The 19,435-nt window shown below is 41.3% G+C and overlaps 1 protein-coding gene across 1 annotated transcript in view; it reads right to left on the bottom strand.

Annotated features, from left to right (window-relative positions):
• The window catches only part of LOC107185575 (protein rhomboid-like), a 175,573-nt gene that overhangs the window by 107,804 nt on the left and 48,334 nt on the right, over nucleotides 1-19,435 (bottom strand). The window contains exon 2 of the mRNA XM_015573285.1: nucleotides 6,144-6,261. Coding sequence (XP_015428771.1) covers nucleotides 6,144-6,261 — 118 coding nt within the window. The remainder of the gene's footprint in view (nucleotides 1-6,143; nucleotides 6,262-19,435) is intronic.

Here is a 19,435-nt window from a genome sequence, read left to right as displayed (position 1 = left end):
GGGCAGCGGTCCAGCCATAGTGAGGGCAGCGGTCCAGCCATAGTGAGGGCAGCGGTCCAGCCATAGTGAAGATAGCGGTCCAGCCCTAGTGAGGATACCCGCCAGCTCTAGTGAGGATACCCGCCAGCTCTAGTGGGGGTACCCGCCAGCTCTAGTGGGGGTACCCGCCAGCTCTAGTGGGGGTACCCGCCAGCTCTAGTGGGGATACCCGCCAGCTCTAGTGAGGATACCCGTCAGCTCTAGTGAGGATACCCGCCAGCTCTAGTGAGGATACCTGCCAACTCTAGTGCTGATAGCGATTCAGCCCTAATAGGGGTAGTTGTCCAACCCTAACAGGGGTAGTGGTTTAGTCCTGGTGGGGATAGTGGTCCATTTTTACTGGGGCTAGCCGTCTAGCGCTAGTGGAGCTGACGGTCTAGCGCTACTGGAGCTGACGGTCTAGCGCTAGTGGAGCTGACGGTCTAGCGCTACTGGAGCTGACGGTCTAGCGCTAGTGGGGCTGGCGGTCTAGCGCTAGTGGGGCGGAGGTCTAGCGCTAGAGGGGATAACGGTCTATAGCTAATGGGGTTAGCGGTCTAAAGCTAATGGGGTTAGCGGTCTACTGCGAGTGGGATTAGCGGTCTAGCGTGAGTGATTAAGGCGCGTAAAGCAAATATGGTCCACAGGCAGTGCCTAGATTCATGGCTTAGCCTCCACAAAACCGTTGTAGTTGGGAGGGGCGACGTGCTCGTGCGTGAGTGATTAAGGCGCGTAAAGCAAATATGGTCCACAGGCAGTGCCTAGATTCATGGCTTAAGCCTCCACAAAACCGTTGTAGTTGGGAGGGGCGACGTGCTCCTTGACGGTCTAGCGCTAGTGGAGCTGACGGTCTAGCGCTACTGGAGCTGACGGTCTAGCGCTAGTAGAGCTGACGGTCTAGCGCTACTGGAGCTGACGGTCTAGCGCTACTGGAGCTGCCGGTCTAGCGCTAGTGGGGCTGGCGGTCTAGCGCTAGTGGGGCGGAGGTCTAGCGCTAGAGGGGATAACGGTCTATAGCTAATGGGGTTAGCGGTCTAAAGCTAATGGGGTTAGCGGTCTACTGCGAGTGGGATTAGCGGTCTAGCGTGAGTGATTAAGGCGCGTAAAGCAAATATGGTCCACAGGCAGTGCCTAGATTCATGGCTTAAGCCTCCACAAAACCGTTGTAGTTGGGAGGGGCGACGTGCTCCGCTTGCTCGGTTTACAGACAAGAGCACACCAGTAGTACATACTAGCAACAACTTGGACATCTTTGAGGAATTGAAGTAACTATTTGCGCATTTTTCGACGATTCAATAAAATTCACCGTCGGTCATTTTTTTAACCCAAGAAAGGCAAGGCCCGTCGAAATGATGCTCGTTAAATTAAAAGACTGTAAATAAATTCTGAAAGTGACACATAAAAGTTACAATCTTAGTCTCTGGAACAATGTAAATAAAAACAAGTTTCTCAAATAAAGGTTCCTGTAAAACCATGACAACTTGTGCTCTTATTTCCATAGCAATTTTCATTGATCCAAATTGTATAATGAAGGATAAGAGTACTCATATATTTGTTTTATTGTCACAGTTCAACAGCCATACAAGATAGTACCTTCTAATGATCCACTCTGTATAATCTTCAAATACTTCGTTCGTTTTTTATTTCAGTTGGAACATATTTTTCTTTATATGGTCACACAAGTATATGATGTTGTATAAAAATAACCTGCAATATTCGGCTTTAACTCTTGTTGAGGGAAGCTTACTTTTCTAAGGTTAAAATAAAAAGTTTAATATCACGCTCGCTCGAAAATATTCAAATCTTTTGCGTTAAAATGTCGCTCGCTGGTGTTCGTTTCGAAATGAATTACAGAGCAGAGGCGAAATTTTCCTTCAACCGTAATAGAAATATGTTCTGTCATGACTCTGTCCGTTTATTTAACCGGTTTAAATATTTGCAAATTTGCCAGTTGCATATCTATCCCTTCTCTGCATGCTTCTTGCTCCAGTAAATCGCTGTTGAATGAAGTGCTACGTATCCACAGGGGAGCAAGTATCAAACGTGGATTTTACGTTTCTGTCTATTTGAAAATTGATTCATAGTGATTTTTTTTAAGACTGACGGTTATTAGTTTACTATTTACTATACTACCACAATATACTATTGGTAGACGAGAATAACTACCAAGAGTTGAAGACTTGTGATACGGATACACTTCAAAATGACTATCGAGGGTTGAAGACTTACACCACGTATTCACTTGAGAGTGATTATCGAGGGTTGGAGACGTATGCTACGTGTTCACTTGAGAGTGAAAAATTTCTAATAAAGGTGAAGAAGCCTGAGAATAATAGGTTTCAATCACTGTCACATAGCATACTACGTATTATTAAATTAATGTGTTATTAAATTTCATAATGGGAATAGTGCACTTTTTAAGGTACCCAAACATCCATTCATATTTTCGGAGCCCCAAATTCTTAATTAAACGTTTCGTTTAAAAATGCATGGAATACATATAAAGTTCGACCGGATTTTCCAAGTTGTTCGATGTATTTCAATTACAGTGCATTAGGGTGGTCGTATGGATCGGTAACCGCACGTGTCGCCTTCCAGGATTGCAGTATACGCTGTGGGATGTACCTGGAGATTTAATTAACGAGCTGCCTCGATCGGAAAACGTTGCATATACGCGTATTACCCGTGCCACACCTGAGACCCTCCACGTTCCGTCGAAGTACTTAAGAAATTCTGTCATTTTCAAAGCTCTTAAAACGCTCGGGTTAAAGCCTCTTCAACGAAACTCGATTTAAAAGTAATCTAACACGGATATTAGAAAAAGAAAAAACCAAGTTTTTATCAGGTCACCAAATTTTTAACAGTAATTAATGAAATATATATATTTATAGGTTCTGTTTTTATTCCATGCAAAATACTATAAAAAGTCATCAATTTTAACCTGTATAATTATTTATTTTTTTTACTAGTTTCCGTTCACTTTGACTTAATTTAATTGCTTCATTAGGTTTCACGCCCGTGCATATGCTATGAATGCCGGTGTAATGATAGGTACATTTCAACTGTAATTATGTAAAACATTATAAACAAATAAAACATTATATAACTGTATAATGTTTTTTCTGGAACTTACGTTGGAGTCAACACTGTTTATTCACGTTTGCAATGGATTTTAGAAAAACAGTGTATCTGTTTCAATTTCAATAAACAATAGGTACTCTATTTTATATTTCAGGAAGCCAAGACAATACTTTTCTAACATTTTATACGTTAAAAAATATAAACCACATATTCGTAAAAAAGAAGTAGCTTGTTTACTGATGCAACCATACATTGCAAAAAAATAATGAAAAAGTAATACGAATAATTAACAACATATTATTCTAGACACACTGATGCAATGCCTGTAATTATTCGTTACAGAAATGGACTTGGTTAAAAATTGATTAATTATGACTGACGCTTTTGCGGCTGACATCAAAGGGATACGGTCAGACACGCGCATTATCCAGTGAACAGGCTACTCTCCTCGCAAAGGATAATTGCATTAACGGCCGGCTTTCAAGGAAGTTGGCAGCATACCGAGAAAAGTCAGCTGACAAGGGTACGTATATCATAGCCACTGTGGCGCCACCATCGTTAGCCTCTCTGATTACGAAGGATGCATATCAACACGCCGTTATCAACAACCGGGTCATTATTGACCCGTTACTAAATTATTTCCTCAATGACAAAATTGATCATTGTCCCATATATATATAAATGTCTGACATATTTTGTTATGGGTCATGACTGACCTAGTCGTCGGTTTTAACGGTCTTTTTCTCCAGTTCAGCAATGGAAAGTATAATGAAAATTCACTGTCAGGCTATAGTCTTGCATAAAATTGATCGTCACTCGAGGGTTAATATAGAACGTGAATCATCGAACACTTTGAAAACCTGAGAAAGAATGTATAGGACAGCCTCCTGCATTCCAATATCCGAACATTTCAATATCCGAACATTTCAATATCCGAACATTTCAATATCCGAACATTTCAATATCCGAACATTTCAATATCCGAACATTTTCAATATCCGAACATTCCAATATCCGAACATTCCAATATCCGAACATTCCAATATCCGAACGTTCCAATATCCGAACATTCCAATATCCGAACGTTCCAATATCCGAACGTTCCAATATCCGAACATTCCAATATCCGAACATTCCAATATTCGAACGTTCCAATATCCGAACGTTCCAAAATCCGAACGTTCCAAAATCCGAACGTTCCAAAATCCGAACGTTTCAACATCCAAACGTTCCAATATCCGAACATTCCAATATCCGAACATTCCAATATCCGAACATTCCAAAATCCGAACGTTTCAACATCCGAACGTTCCAATATCCGAACATTCCAATATCCGAACGTTTGAACATCCAAACGTTTCAACATCCGAACGTTGCACTATCCGAGCGTTCCACTATTCGAGCGTTCCACTATCCGAGCGTTCCACTATCCGAACCTTCCAGTATCCAAACGTTCTACTATCCTGACATTCTACTATCCGAACACTTATGTCTTTTTGTTCGTTCGCATACTGGAGGATCTACGGTATAACAAAATATGCTGTGTTAATTCTGATTCGTGCTGTGCTCGATAATTGTTAAGTAAAGCCCCTCCACCATCGAAAATCTCAAATTCCATCCAATTGCTCGCGGGAAAAATAAAATTCGCATAACTCTCAGGACAGTTTAATTTAGCGCCGCGAATAATACAATTATCGGCGCATTACGTGCCACCGGAATAACAATTTCCCGGGCGGGTAGACTCGGCCCGCCGGATAATTTAAGATTAAGTCGGATGACCATGCTTTACCGTAATGCGTGTTACTCCCAATTTTACGCAAACTTTTCCGGTATTTTACACCTTCTCCCCCCGTAAAGTCGCCGGTTACCCGGGGCCAGGCACAATGTAAACGAGAATTAACGGGCACACTTTGCGCGAAGGATTCCTCGCCGGCCGCACAGTGAAAACAAATTCGCACGCGGAAATTTAATCAGCCGGTTGGACGACAACGGGGGGTTGGCGAAAAACAAAAAGGGTGGGATCGTTTTGTCCTGAAAACGGCAATGTTGTCATCGTTAGATTAATCCTCTGTGTATATACAACGTCCATACGGAAGGCTGGGTTAATCGTGACCCACAGCAAGTTCAGAAACATGCACTTGCATACGCAAAACAATTTTTAATTAATTGCTGTATAAACAACTCGTCATACATCGACAGGTCGCCGATGACCCGACTATAGAAATATAGAATCATGAAAGACCCAGCCATAGGATCGTAAAAACATTAAAGACCCGACCTTAATACATGCAGATCATTAAAGATCTGGCGATAGGACATATTGGTCATTACAAACCTGGCCATAGGACAAGTGGGTCCTCAAAGACTTTGTTATAGAATAGGTGGATAGTGAAAAAATACCTGGCCATGGTAGACATGGTTCACTAAAGACCCTGCCACAAGGACATATGTGTCATTAAAGGCCCGGTTATAGGATAGATGGGTCGTGAAAGACCTGGCCATAAGGCAAGTGCGTCATCAAAGACCTGACCATGGTACACATGGGTAACTAAAGATCCTGCCACAATCACATACAGGTCATTAAAGACCGAGTCATAAAACATATGGGTCATTAAAGACCCGATCACAGAACAAGTGGGTCACTAAAGACTTAGCCATATGACAAATAAAGCATCACTGACCAAGCCATAGAACTAATGGGTCATTAAAGATCCGGCAATATGACAAGAGGGCCATCAATGACCCGGCCACAGGGACGTAAGTATTAATCGAAAGCAGGATGGACACTTTTTTTTCACCCAAATTGGAACAGGAGGGACAAATGTACGCGTGTCAAAAGCATTTTTAATAAACACCCTGGCCTCGATTGTCCCTCCGCTCCCCATTTTGCCGCCTATCCCCACGGATACGTGTTCCGTAGTGGTGTGTTTTCATGAAAAATTTATTAGAACGAGGTCACGCGCGCGGCATCAAAGCTCGTGAATCACGAATTATACGATGTTGTTGCAGCCACGTGTTACAGAGTACAATAATTCTCTACTGACCTCCACAAGGGTGATGAGGATGATGAAAAGAGGCGGCGGGCAACAAGTGTAGTGATCGGCGTAATACTTCCGGTCCCTTTCCTCTGTCAGGAATTCGTCGCCGATCATGCGGACCATCCTGTAATCAAAATCGTATCCTTATTAATATATATACTCCGATCTGTAATTTTTTATTTCGAATTTTTTCTTTTTCTCTGATTGTAATTTAATTTATTTGCATATTATTTTTTTTTTAGGTACCAAGGTGGCCATGAGGTTTTTCAAAGTCAATTCGTTCTGTTTCAATACCACGTTGTTGTCGATGGAAGGACGAATTTAGTGACCTATATCATGATGTTATTACAAAAAAAAAAAGATGCACTGACCTCGAAAAAATTCAAGGTCACCTTGATACCTCAAAAGAAATAAGATACAAAAGAAATTAAATTATATCCATCGTATGCGTCTCATAAATTGCTATGTAATTCATTAAAACGTATTTGGATACAGCCAATAGGTAACGAGTTATTAGATAGTAATACATATTGACTCACCCTGTATATTATTACACGCAGAAGTACATTGAGCAATTCATTAGGGGAGATCCAATCAAGGGAAGAAGGAATTTTTTCTGCAGGACACTCGGATACAACACACTTCGAAATTAATCTATCGGGTGACCCCGGAGGATATTCTTGAACTAATCATCGGGCCTGCAGCAATTTTCGCGGCGGGAGGTTATATCGGGCCGCTACCCTCGTTAATCGTCGCCAGAGGTAGCGAAATAATATTATCCCAACCTGTCAATATCTCGGCTGTCGTCACGCACGCTACTTCGCCGCGATATTAATTATCCTTAATTAATTGTCCGACCCTCGGCGCCCGGTCGCATTGCCAACGCTAATCGGACATCTTCTGTCAGAATAATACATAGTCAAAATCATCTATATTTTTAATACAACGATTCGATGAAACAGGAAACGTTCAACAAATGTTATTCATTTCCAGTTTCGATATATGTCCATGTACAGAGCGTTTCAAGTGATCACGTCACGATGTTTCAATTGGTTGACTGGAGAGGACGAGGTAGCTCATATTATGAACATTTTGAAATGATCGATTTTTGATGTTGCTACGTTGAAAATAAACAACTTCTGCTGCTGAATAGTCTTGCAGTTCCTATTTTATTCAGCTTTCCGGATTAGAATACGTTATAGTTGCACAATTCGTCTGATTATAGTACCTCCGCATTCTTTTCTGTGATCAAGATATATGAAACACCCTGTATATAGATAACCAAAATCTAGTACTTCACTGCTATATTAAGTATTGCATATTACCAGTACCCAAAATTCTCATTTCATCATTATTTACGACGGGGTCAAAAGTGACCCAGGCATCGGTAGAATTAAAATACGATCAGACATCGAACCAGCACTTCGAACACAAATATATACTCGAGCCTTCGGTGCCGTAGTACATCGATCGTCCGGATAACACTTCGCGCACCGTGCAATAATTATTAAGAAACATTGGCTCGTAACTCAGTCCGTTAGCCATAACACGCTGTACGTTTACTGCACGGCAGATAAACTATCTCAGTCCCGTTTCTCGAGGCTCGAAACTCCGAGGGCGGACATCCTCGGAAGACGATAAATAGAGTGGAAGTAGCTATGACAGGGAAATGGAAAAGAATGGCTGATAGAATGAGGATAGAGTGCCATACACTACTCAAAGCAATTAGAGAATCGCTACCGTGCGAACTCCTATTTCTGTACCTAATACACAGAAAATGTTGGGTCATTAAAGACCTTGCTATAGAAATAGAGGGTATTTAAAGATCTGGTGACACGACAGGTTTCTTATTACAGATCTGATGTTCGAAAAGAAGGGTTATTAAATGCCGAATCTTGTCGACATAAGGTCACTAACGATCCAATCATGGCAAGCCACGATTATTAAAGACTCGACCTGGGAAAGATAGGGTCATTAAAGACCCGATATTGGGGAGGTAGGGTCAGTAAAGACCCGATCTTGGAAGGATAGGGTCATTAAAAACTCCATTTTGATAACTTGGGGTCATTAAAGACCCGATCACAGGGACGTAGGGTCATTTAAGACCTGATCACAACAACATAGGGTCATTAATGACCGGATCTTGGAAGGATAGGGTCAATAAAGACCCGATCTTGGCAGAATATAGTCATTAAAACCCTATTTTTGAAGGATAGAGTCATTAAAGATCCACTTTTGATAACTTAGGGTCATTAAAGACCCGATATTGGGGAGGTAGGGTCAGTAAAGACCCGATCTTGGAAGGATAGGGTCAATAAAGACCCGATCTTGGCAGAATATAGTCATTAAAACCCTATTTTTGAAGGATAGAGTCATTAAAGATCCACTTTTGATAACTTAGGGTCATTAAAGACCCGATCACAGAAACGTAGGGTCATCAAAGACCCGATATTGGAAAGGTAGGGTCAGTAAAAACCCGATCTTGGAAGAATAGGGTCATTAAAAGCCTAATCTTGGAAGAATAGGGTCATTAAAGACCCGATATTGGGGAGGCAGGGTCAGTAAAGACCCGATCTTGGAAGGATAGGGTCATTAAAAACTCCATTTTGATAACTTGGGGTCATTAAAGACCCGATCACAGGGACGTAGGACCATTTAAGACCAGATCACAACAACATAGGGTCATTAATGACCCGATCTTGGCAGAATATGGTCATTAAAACCCTATTTTGGAAGGATAGGGTCATTAAAGACCCACTTTTGATAACCTGGGGTCATTAAAGACCCGATCACAGGGACGTAGGACCATTTAAGACTTGATCACAACAACATAGGGTCATTAATGACCCGATCTTGGCAGAATATGGTCATTAAAACCCTATTTTGGAAGGATAGGGTCATTAAAGATCCACTTTTGATAACTTCGGGTCATTAAAGATCCGATCACAGAAACGTAGGGTCATCAAAGACCCGATCGTAGGCCATAAGGGTTATTGAAGGTCTTGCCGTAGGATCGATAGGTCATCAAAGACCCGATCTTTGAAACTCAGGGTTCGTAAGGCCCCGATTTTTCGACCAAACAGTTAATTCAATGTGAGCTGCGATAGAAACAAAATTCTCATAATAACCATACATCATCTATCCAGTCAGAACCACCAAGGTCAAATACCTAACCACCACAAAATAGAGAAAACAGAACAATAACGATCACTTCCACCGTATCGACCAATTTCCCTCTTTATTCGAGTAGAAACGATTCCACCACGTCCGAAGTAGGGTACCCACGAGAAAAAAAACAACGAAGCGAAAGATCAGCAAAACTGTTAACCCACGCCGTTTCGTCCCCTGCGAGTAGGGTATAGGAAGGGGATCCAAGTATCCGTGAAATGGAAAACTGAACCATCCACGACCAGTGGGGATCAGTGAAAATGGAGACGGTCAGAGACACGCGAGATACGGTCGTGGTCTGCACAACTAGGCAGGACGGGGAAAAAAGTGTGATCTCGAAAATGCAGAGTTGGTTGGCGTGGCCGCGAAACTTGGCTTCCAACGACGACTTCGTAGGCGCGCACCTAATTGCCGTTGCGCGCCTCGAGACACCGTAGATCGCGCGAGCGATTTCCAATTAGCGATGTGACTGATATACTTGGGTTCAAGGAAACGAGAAAGGGGTCGTCTCTCCTATCCCCCCACCCCCGCCCCGGCCACTCTTTTGCTGCGCTCTCACGAGCACAGGTGGCGCGACAGTAGACGTCTGCCACACGCTACGGAACGAGGAGACATGTAAAGCTGCGTCTACACTATATAGCATAACACGTTATACAGGGTGGTCCACCTAGATATATCTTTCAGTTGTGATTATATAAAAAAAAATATGTGGCATGCAATTTGTATGGTCCGTAATAACACAAAATATTGAATACATATTCATCCAATATTAAAAAGAGATTCAATCCCTTTTTAATATTTGAATATACGCACAATGTTTATTTCATATTACGAAAAAAATATGTTTTTCCCAATATAAAATGAATATGTATTTAATATTGGAAACATGTATTTTATATTTCCTGTATATGTATACAATATTTGGATTCAATATTTATTTCATATTAAAAAGTGTGACTAAAAAAATATTTTTTCAATATTTTTGTGCTACTAGGGGTGTGAAAGGACAAATGCACTGCAAAGAATGTTTGTACACTCACGAGTAAACTTGGCTCCCACTAAGGGAAAAAGCGACGTGGAAGAAACGTCTTCTACCGCTCGGTAAATTTATTCCAGGTACTGAAATAAATGTTAATGTTAATTTCGCATAAATTTCAATAATTCCCAATACCAAGTGGTAGGAGGCTCTTTCCCTACGTTACTTTTTCCCCTAGCAGAAGCCGAGTTTCCTCGTTGGTGTACCACTTTTTTTCCCCCCCGAAGTTTTCAAGATCATCGATATTTTTATGCATACAAGTGTATATGTTGTTTCCTTCGCATATTGTAGCTGATATGTTAATGCCCTAACCTTGAAATAACCTACCACCCTGTATAGCAAAGTTACAAAACTAGTTAGACAAACAGAAAGAATAATGTTACATAACATTTTTTGTGTTATATAGCAAGTTATATGTTATCCATCAAGTGTAACGCCATTATTAGGTAATGAAATGCGAAATGTTATATAAACTTCTTACAAGCTCATAAAATCAAATAAAAAAAATTTTGTTATATAACACCGTTTTCCTATATAGTTAGATGCAGCTTAACACGAGGCACCGAGGAACACTCTGTAGGCGGCTCGAGGGATACTGATTAATTGCGACGACGACGACTACCTGTACCGAGACTTCATTATTAAACGTCCCAATGACCAAGCAGTAGTCGCCGCTAATTGATCCAGAGGAGGATCGTCGTGGTCGATAGTTAGAGTCTCGACACGTTGATGATTCTAGGTTCTGGATTATTTGTCAATGCATTGTTGGGTAGAGGTTAGGTGAGGGAATTTCTTCACTATAGAACTATATTCAAAGTATAGTTTTGGCTTTTATATTTGAAGAATAGAGATGAATGAAGGGGCTAAGTGGATCTTTGAGACGGGTTGGGATAAAAGAATAATGGTATAGTATAATAATAGTATAGGGTAATAGTATTAATTTTGGAAACCTGTATGCTCTTGGAATTGCAGCTTTAGTTTGAATGGAATATTCTGTATTTTTGCGGTTCATCGATGGACGTAGCTTATTTGACGCTATAAATGGATTCAGGTATTTGTTACCTGAAACTAGGTTGTCGATATTTCTGCAAACATCAATTTTTTGAGATTTATTTATGGAAACCAGAAAGAACTCTATCAATTCTCAGATAATATGAAAACCTTACTAAAATTTACCAAACTTTAGACAACGTGGAACGTAAGAAATGCATAATAATGCCTCGAAAATTTTTTGAGAAGTCACTTTTCCCTCAGAATACTTAAAAATTCGCCCATTTTCTTAAAAAAAAAATGGCCCAATTACGTCACAAAAGTGTCTACAAAATTACTGTTTCCTTAAAAAAAATGCCACATGAACCCTTCAAAAATCACATTTCTCCTCTAAAACTACCTCAAACATCACCTTTTGTCTTGAAACTACCTCCAAATTGCATCGAAACTCGCCACTTGTCCCAACAAATGTCGTAAAACTAAAATTCCATCGGCCCAAAAAATGTCTGTAATATCGCTATTTGCCAACAAAAACTGTTGTAAAACACCTCATACAGGATGGATAATACATATCCTCGCGAAAGCATCGGCAAGAACACGCGATTCCATACGGCGCATGCGCACAAGAAATAATACTTCCACAAAGAATCGTCCGCAGTTTTATCCACTGGGCTGCATCCTCCCGTGCAAGGATTCCCGAGTGGGTGGACGGGAGGGGGATAAGTAGTCCTTAAATCCGATTTTACCCATCCACGATCAAAGCCGCCAGGAAATCGAATCTTTCGATGATCGTCGTCCGGGGCTCGCGTGCAGATTGGGGGAGCCGATCGGCGGAATAGAATATGCCAGAGAGCCAGCCAATACCCAAGGGAGAACATAGAAGCGCGCCCATACGTGTATATACGCGCGTGAAGTGCATAAAGCCGATCAACGAAAGCGGAGGAGAATCGACGGATCGTTAAACGACGACGGTTGTTCACCGTGTTGTGCCTATCTGAATCCTCGAATAAACACAGAATGCAGGAAGCCCATGGTTAAGCGCTCGACATAAATTTTCAGTGTGAATCTTCCAGAAATGCAGAATTAACGTAACAATGGAAAACGTTGTTTTAGAAAGTCGCTAAAGACCTGGTCATAGATCGTTTATTAAAGGCCCGAACTTGGAAAGGTGATGTCGTAAAATACACAATCTTGGAAAAAGAAGGGTCATTAACAGCCTGAAACTTAGGGTCGTGAAAGACTCGGTCATAGGAACGTAGTGTCCTAAATGACCCGATCACAGGAACGTAGGGCCTAAATGACCCGACAACAGAACGTAGGGTCATTAGACACCCGATCTTGGGAATATGGGGTCATTAGAGGCACTACCTTGGATAAGTAGGGTCATTAGAGACCCGACCTTGGGGACATATGGTCATTAGACACGTGATATCTTAAGACGGTAGGTGGGTCACTAATGACCCAATCCGACCTGGGAATGATAGGGTCATTGAAGACTCGATTTTGGAAGCATAAGGTCATTAGAGACACCATCTTGGAAGGATAGGCTCATTAAAGACCCTATCTTGGAATGATAATAGGGTCATTGAAAACCCCATCTTGGAAGGATAGGGTCATTGAAAACCCCATCTTGGAAGGATAGGGTCATTGAAAAGCCTATCTTGGAAGGATAGGCTCATTAAAGACCCTATCTTGGAATGATAGGGTCATTGAAAACCCCATCTTGGAAGGATAGGGTCATTGAAAACCCCATCTTGGAAGGATAGGGTCATTGAAAAGCCTATCTTGGAAGGATAGGGTCATTGAAAACCCTATCTTGGGAGGATAGGGTCATTGAAAAGCCTATCTTGGAAGGATAGGGTCATTGAAAACCCCATCTTGGAAGGATAGGGTCATTGAAAACCCTATCTTGGAAGGATAGGGTCATTAAAAACCCCATCTTGGAAGGATAGGGTCATTGAAAACCCTATCTTGGAAGGATAGGGTCATTGAAAATCCTATCTTGGTCGTTTTTGATGATATTCAGGTCTTTAGGATGAAACCACCTCTTATAGGTTCATGCGTGCTTTCCTATTTTCCTGTATATCATAACACTATGGTGAATATGAAAAAAAAACCGTTCTAATGAATATTTAATGACATTTCATGCTCTATAAAACTGTAGAATAAAATTATTAAAAATTTGTCTTTGAAATATATAAATACACAAACAAAGTTCTGGCAAGTTCGTTACACAATTTTATAGAACATAAAAATTATTAACTTTATATTGTAATAGTTTGTTGATATCTACTATAGCTTTCAAGATATACAGAAAAATAGGAAGGGACGCATAAACATTTAAGAGCTGATTTCACCCTGAAAAATCGAAAATCAGCAAAAACTTGCAAGCGTTTAAAAAAATCAGAATTTACGAGTAACCGAAGTTCTTTCGTTACATTCAACATAGAGTAAAATCAACGGTGATCTTTGCCAAAATTCCCACTGTATTCTGTCTTACACCTTCGTATTCGCGATAAATACACAAAATCCGCAGTCCGCCCATCAGTCCATCCACCAGTATCTACAAACCCACAAGATCCCCGCTCAGCTCGTCAATGTAAGCTGTTACTCACCGTCTACCCTCAAAATTCATCAGCTCCACAGCATTTCTACACACATCCCTAATTCAATAATGCTAGTGATGGGATGGGATACCGTATAAGTTTCAGTTGGAGGACAGGTGAACAGACAAACGAGAGGGTAAACGGGGATAGAGGAGACGAACGAACGACCAAAAGGGGGATGAAGGGGCATGGAAGAACGTTTGATCGCGAACGGAAAACGCCAGGGGGTCGGGGGAGGGGCAAAGGGGAGAGAGGGTGCACCGCATGCCCGAGAAAGCATGAAATTGCGCTCAGGTCGCGGCATATTAGATTATTAGGACTCCGTACGCGCATATCCGGACGTCGTCCCGATGTATTCCCCATGAGAGGCCAGGGGAAATTTCGCGATAAATCAAACGTGGCCGAGCTACAACTACATACAGGGTGTTAAATAAAAATATCGGACGCTTTCAGCCTAGGAATGGATATGATGTTAAAAAAGTAATAAAATAATAAAGGCGATGTTAAGGAAACAATAATATAATAAAGCCCTTTGAAAGTACACTAACAAGGGCACGGAAGTGTCCCCCTCCGATTTTGATGAAACTTCGTATGTTAAGCAGTCAAAAATAAGGGAGACGTATTTTTTTTTATCGGCTGAGACGCGAATTTAAGGGGTGAAACCACCCTTCGAAGTTTCGTTCCGAAAGTTTTTTGTTATAAACAAATTATATTTTGGACAATTTGTCAGCACCATATTATTCTACATAAAAAACCGCAAACCTCGACCATTAGAAGTTTTTATGTATCTCCTCTGGTTTTCGAGATAGTACTTTCGGGTCGAAACTTCGAGGGGTGGTTTCACCCCTTAAAGTCGCGTTTCAGCCGATAAAAAAAAAATACGTATCCCTTATTTTTGACTGCTTAACAGAGATACGAAGTTTCATCAAAATCGGAGGGAGACACTTCCATGCCTATCCTTGTAAGATTAAGGAACCAACCAAGAACGACGAGTATGATGTTAAGAAAGCAATAAAATAATAAGCGCAATGTTGAGAAAGTTGTAAAATCATAAAGCTCTTCGAAAAGCACACAAAAATTAAGCAACCAAGTGGATTACTCACATGCCCACTTAAAAAATTAACTATTAATCCTTAGACCTATCAGGTTGTAGTTCCTCCCCGCCAGACACAATTGGATCATCTCAACGAAACAATTGCAGACAGCCAAGAAACAATGCCCCCGGACGGAATAAGAGACCACTGGATCAGGTCCACCCGAGAATTCGATTCCCTGACCAATCGCAATATCTTCGGCAAAGTCGGGCGCGGAACATCAAAGAGCCTCCGGAAGTTACGATCTATATGTGCAGTTGAGGGGTGGATGGGTTGGATGTCCGCGAGGATGACATTAGGGGACGAGTAATACGTGATGGAGCGTTGGGGGGTCGAGCGTCGGCGAGCGAAAAAGGCCTTGGAACAGAGGTAAACCGACGGGGAAAGGACTTTCTCAACAAAGGAAATTGACTTCTGGCGGTGGAAGACACGTGCCCGGACTACGGCGCAGCTGTCTGCGCTGTTAAGCAGCGACGCCGCTGCACGTCGTCCCATAAGCTCGTAAACATAGTTCGCTCGTAAAAAAAAAAAGAGGCTCTGTCCCGGCCCGTTGGTGCCTTCGTGTCCGTTTCCATGTACCAGGGTACATAGAACCGAGCTGTCTGTGTGGGACGAGGCTTCGCCTACTGGATACCCTTCCTATCCTTTTTTCAGCCTAAGTGCTTAAGGTGTAGCTCAATGAATAGTTAATGACTTCTCTTACGATTTTCTTAGCGGTTGCAGTTATCGGAGCCATTTTATTATTCAATATTTACAACTAACAGGCTTTGTATGTTCAAAATTTTCAGTGCTGGCCCTCTGGAAAATTTCTATGAACGTTTCGCAAAGAGTGTGGGAAGCTTCATAAGGACAATTGAAGCAATTAGCTTCATAAAGACACGTGGAACAGATAACTTCATACAGACACGTGGAACAGGTAGCTTCATAGAGACACTTGGAACAGGTAGCTTTTTAGGGGCAATTGGAACAAGTAGTTTCACAAGGACAATTGCTCCAAAGAACTTCTTAAGGACAATTGGAGCTAAGAGCTTCTTAATGACAATTGAAGCAAAGACCTTGTTAAGGGCAATTGGAACAATTAGCTTCATAAAGACAGTTGGAACAGATAGCTTTATAAAGAGACTTGGAACAGGTAGCTTCACAAAGACAATTGCTCCAAAGAGCTTCTAAAGGATAATTGAAGCAAAGAGCTTCTTAAGGGCAATTGGAACAATTAGCTTCATAAAGACAGTTGGAACCATGAGCTTCATGAGGACAGTTGGAACAATTAGCTTCAAAGGACAGTTAAAACAGGTAGCTTCATAAGGACAGTTGGAACAAGTAGCTTCACAAGGACAATTGCAGCAAGAAGCTTCTTAAGGGCAATTGGAACAATTAGCCTCATAAAGACAGTTGAAACAGATAGCTTCATAAAGGCAGTTCAAACAGATAGCTTCACAAGGACAATTGGAGCAGAGAGCTTCTTAAGAGCAATTGGAACAATTAGCTTCATAAGGACAGTTAAAACAGGTAGCTTCATAAGGACAGTTGGAACAACTAGCTTCATAAGGACACTTAAAACAGGTAGGTTCATAAGGACAGTTGGAACAAGTAGCTTCACAAGGACAATTGCAGCAAGAAGCTTCTTAAGGGCAATTGAAACAATTAGCCTCATAAAGACAGTTGAAACAGATAGCTTCATAAAGGCAGTTCAAACACATAGCTTCACAAGGACAATTGGAGTAGGGAGCTTCTTAAGGGCAATTGGAACAATTAGCTTCATAAAGACAGTTGGAACAATGAGCTTCATGAAAACAGTTGGAACAATTAGCTTCACAGGACAGTTAAAACAGGTAGCTTCATAAGGACAGTTGGAACAGGTAGCTTCACAAGGATAATTGCAGCAAGAAGCTTCTTAAGGGCAATTGGAACAATTAGCCTCATAAAGACAGTTGAAACAGATAGCTTCATAAAGGCAGTTCAAACACATAGCTTCACAAGGACAATTGGAGTAGGGAGCTTCTTAAGGGCAATTGGAACAATTAGCTTCATAAAGACAGTTGGAACAATGAGCTTCATGAAGACAGTTGGAACAATTAGCTTCAAAGGACAGTTAAAACAGGTAGCCTCATAAGGACAGTTAAAACAGGTAGCTTCACAAGGACAATTGCAGCAAGAAGCTTCTTAAGGGCAATTGGAACAATTAGCTTCATAAGGACAGTTAAAACAGGTAGCTTCATAAGGACAGTTGGAACAACTAGCTTCATAAGGACAGTTAAAACAGGTAGGTTCATAAGGACAGTTGGAACAAGTAGCTTTACAAAGACAATTGCAGCAAGAAGCTTCTTAAGGGCAATTGAAACAATTAGCCTCATAAAGACAGTTGAAACAGATAGCTTCATAAAAGGTAGTTCAAACAGATAGCTTCACAAGGACAATTGGAGCAGAGAGCTTCTTAAGAGCAATTGGAACAATTAGCCTCATAAAGGCAGTTGAAACAGATAGCTTCATAAAAGGTAGTTCAAACAGATAGCTTCACAAGGACAATTGGAGCAGAGAGCTTCTTAAGAGCAATTGGAACAATTAGCCTCATAAAGGCAGTTGAAACAGATAGCTTCATAAAAGGTAGTTCAAACAGATAGCTTCACAAGGACAATTGGAGCAGAGAGCTTCTTAAGAGCAATTGGAACAATTAGCTTCATAAGGACAGTTGGAACAAGTAGCTTCATAAGGACACTTAAAACAGGTAGGTTCATAAGGACAGTTGGAACAAGTAGCTTCACAAGGACAATTGCAGCAAGAAGCTTCACAAGGACAATTGCAGCAAGAAGCTTCTTAAGAGCAATTGGAACAATTAGCCTCATAAAGACAGTTGAAACAGATAGCTTCATAAAGGCAGTTCAAACACATAGCTTCACAAGGACAATTGGAGTAGGGAGCTTCTTAAGGGCAATTGGAACAATTAGCTTCATAAAGACAGTTGGAACAATGAGCTTCATGAGAACAGTTGGAACAATTAGCTTCACAGGACAGTTAAAACAGGTAGCTTCATAAGGACAGTTGGAACAGGTAGCTTCACAAGGATAATTGCAGCAAGAAGCTTCTTAAGGGCAATTGGAACAATTAGCCTCATAAAGGCAGTTGAAACAGATAGCTTCATAAAGGCAGTTCAAACAGATAGCTTCACAAGGACAATTGGAGCAGAGAGCTTCTTAAGAGCAATTGGAACAATTAGCTTCATAAGGACAGTTGGAACAAGTAGCTTCATAAGGACACTTAAAACAGGTAGGTTCATAAGGACAGTTGGAACAAGTAGCTTCACAAGGACAATTGCAGCAAGAAGCTTCACAAGGACAATTGCAGCAAGAAGCTTCTTAAGAGCAATTGGAACAATTAGCCTCATAAAGACAGTTGAAACAGATAGCTTCATAAAGGCAGTTCAAACAGATAGCTTCACAAGGACAATTGGAGCAGAGAGCTTCTTAAGGGCAATTGGAACAGATAGCTTCATAAGGACAATTGGGACAGGTAGCTGCATAGGAACACGTGGAACACGTACCTTCTTAAGGGCAACTGGAACAAATTGTTTCTTGAGGGCAATTGGAACCGCTACCTTAATAAGGAACCCAATGACGCACAGATAACTTTTGATTGCCGGGTTTGGGATGCCTCGCACTTCAGAATTTTGCGTTCTGTATAGTTCAAATTATTCTTTGGTTGGACGAAGGTGGCGCAGAGAGAAAAGTAAAAAGGGAGACTTGCCAGTACAGTCATCAGTAAAGCTACCTAACAGATCTTGCCCTAGACATGGAAATGTTCTAGGATTAGTTTAGAAAGCTGGACATAGGAATCTATGGCTGATTAAGTTCCTAAAGATGTTGATTTATTATAATTAAAGAAATATTTCCTTTTTTTAACAAATCTTAGACCAAAGGGGGTCTGTAGGAATGGAATGATCTAAGTAGCACTGATCGGTGCTGCCCCCTCGCTTTGTGTAGCACTGCACTGTATGTCGTGCAACGAATGACTTAGTGACGAAATACTTTGAAACTTCAGCATTACAGGGATACTTTTAGGATCAACAAGCTATCAACCGAGAAACTGTTACGAGAAATAGTGAAGATAAGGTATAGGTGTCGATAAGAATTAGTGTAACTCTACTTGTTGACTATCCTCTTGGTTCTTGTTCCCCCTACGTTCCCGCGCATATTTTCCAAGCGGTTGCCACCCCTGCGCTCGGGCTACAAGTGTACTTCGAACCAAGTCCACGGTATCCGCGTGCCTAATCTCGCTGACGTTACTCCCGTCGTCTTGCGAACTCGTTTCCCCCCATGGTACCGAGGGGACGCGTTCAAGAACCTTTCGACGGGAAAAGAGCGGATAGATAGGTAGTTACGACCCCTCGTAAATAGATGGTTTACGCCT

The sequence above is a fragment of the Dufourea novaeangliae genome, unplaced genomic scaffold (genome assembly GCF_001272555.1).
Source record: "Dufourea novaeangliae isolate 0120121106 unplaced genomic scaffold, ASM127255v1 scaffold48, whole genome shotgun sequence".
In the NCBI taxonomy this organism is placed as follows: Eukaryota; Metazoa; Arthropoda; class Insecta; order Hymenoptera; family Halictidae; genus Dufourea; species Dufourea novaeangliae.
The sequence above is the reverse complement of the archived record's forward strand: the minus strand, read 5'-3'. Positions and strand labels throughout refer to the sequence as shown.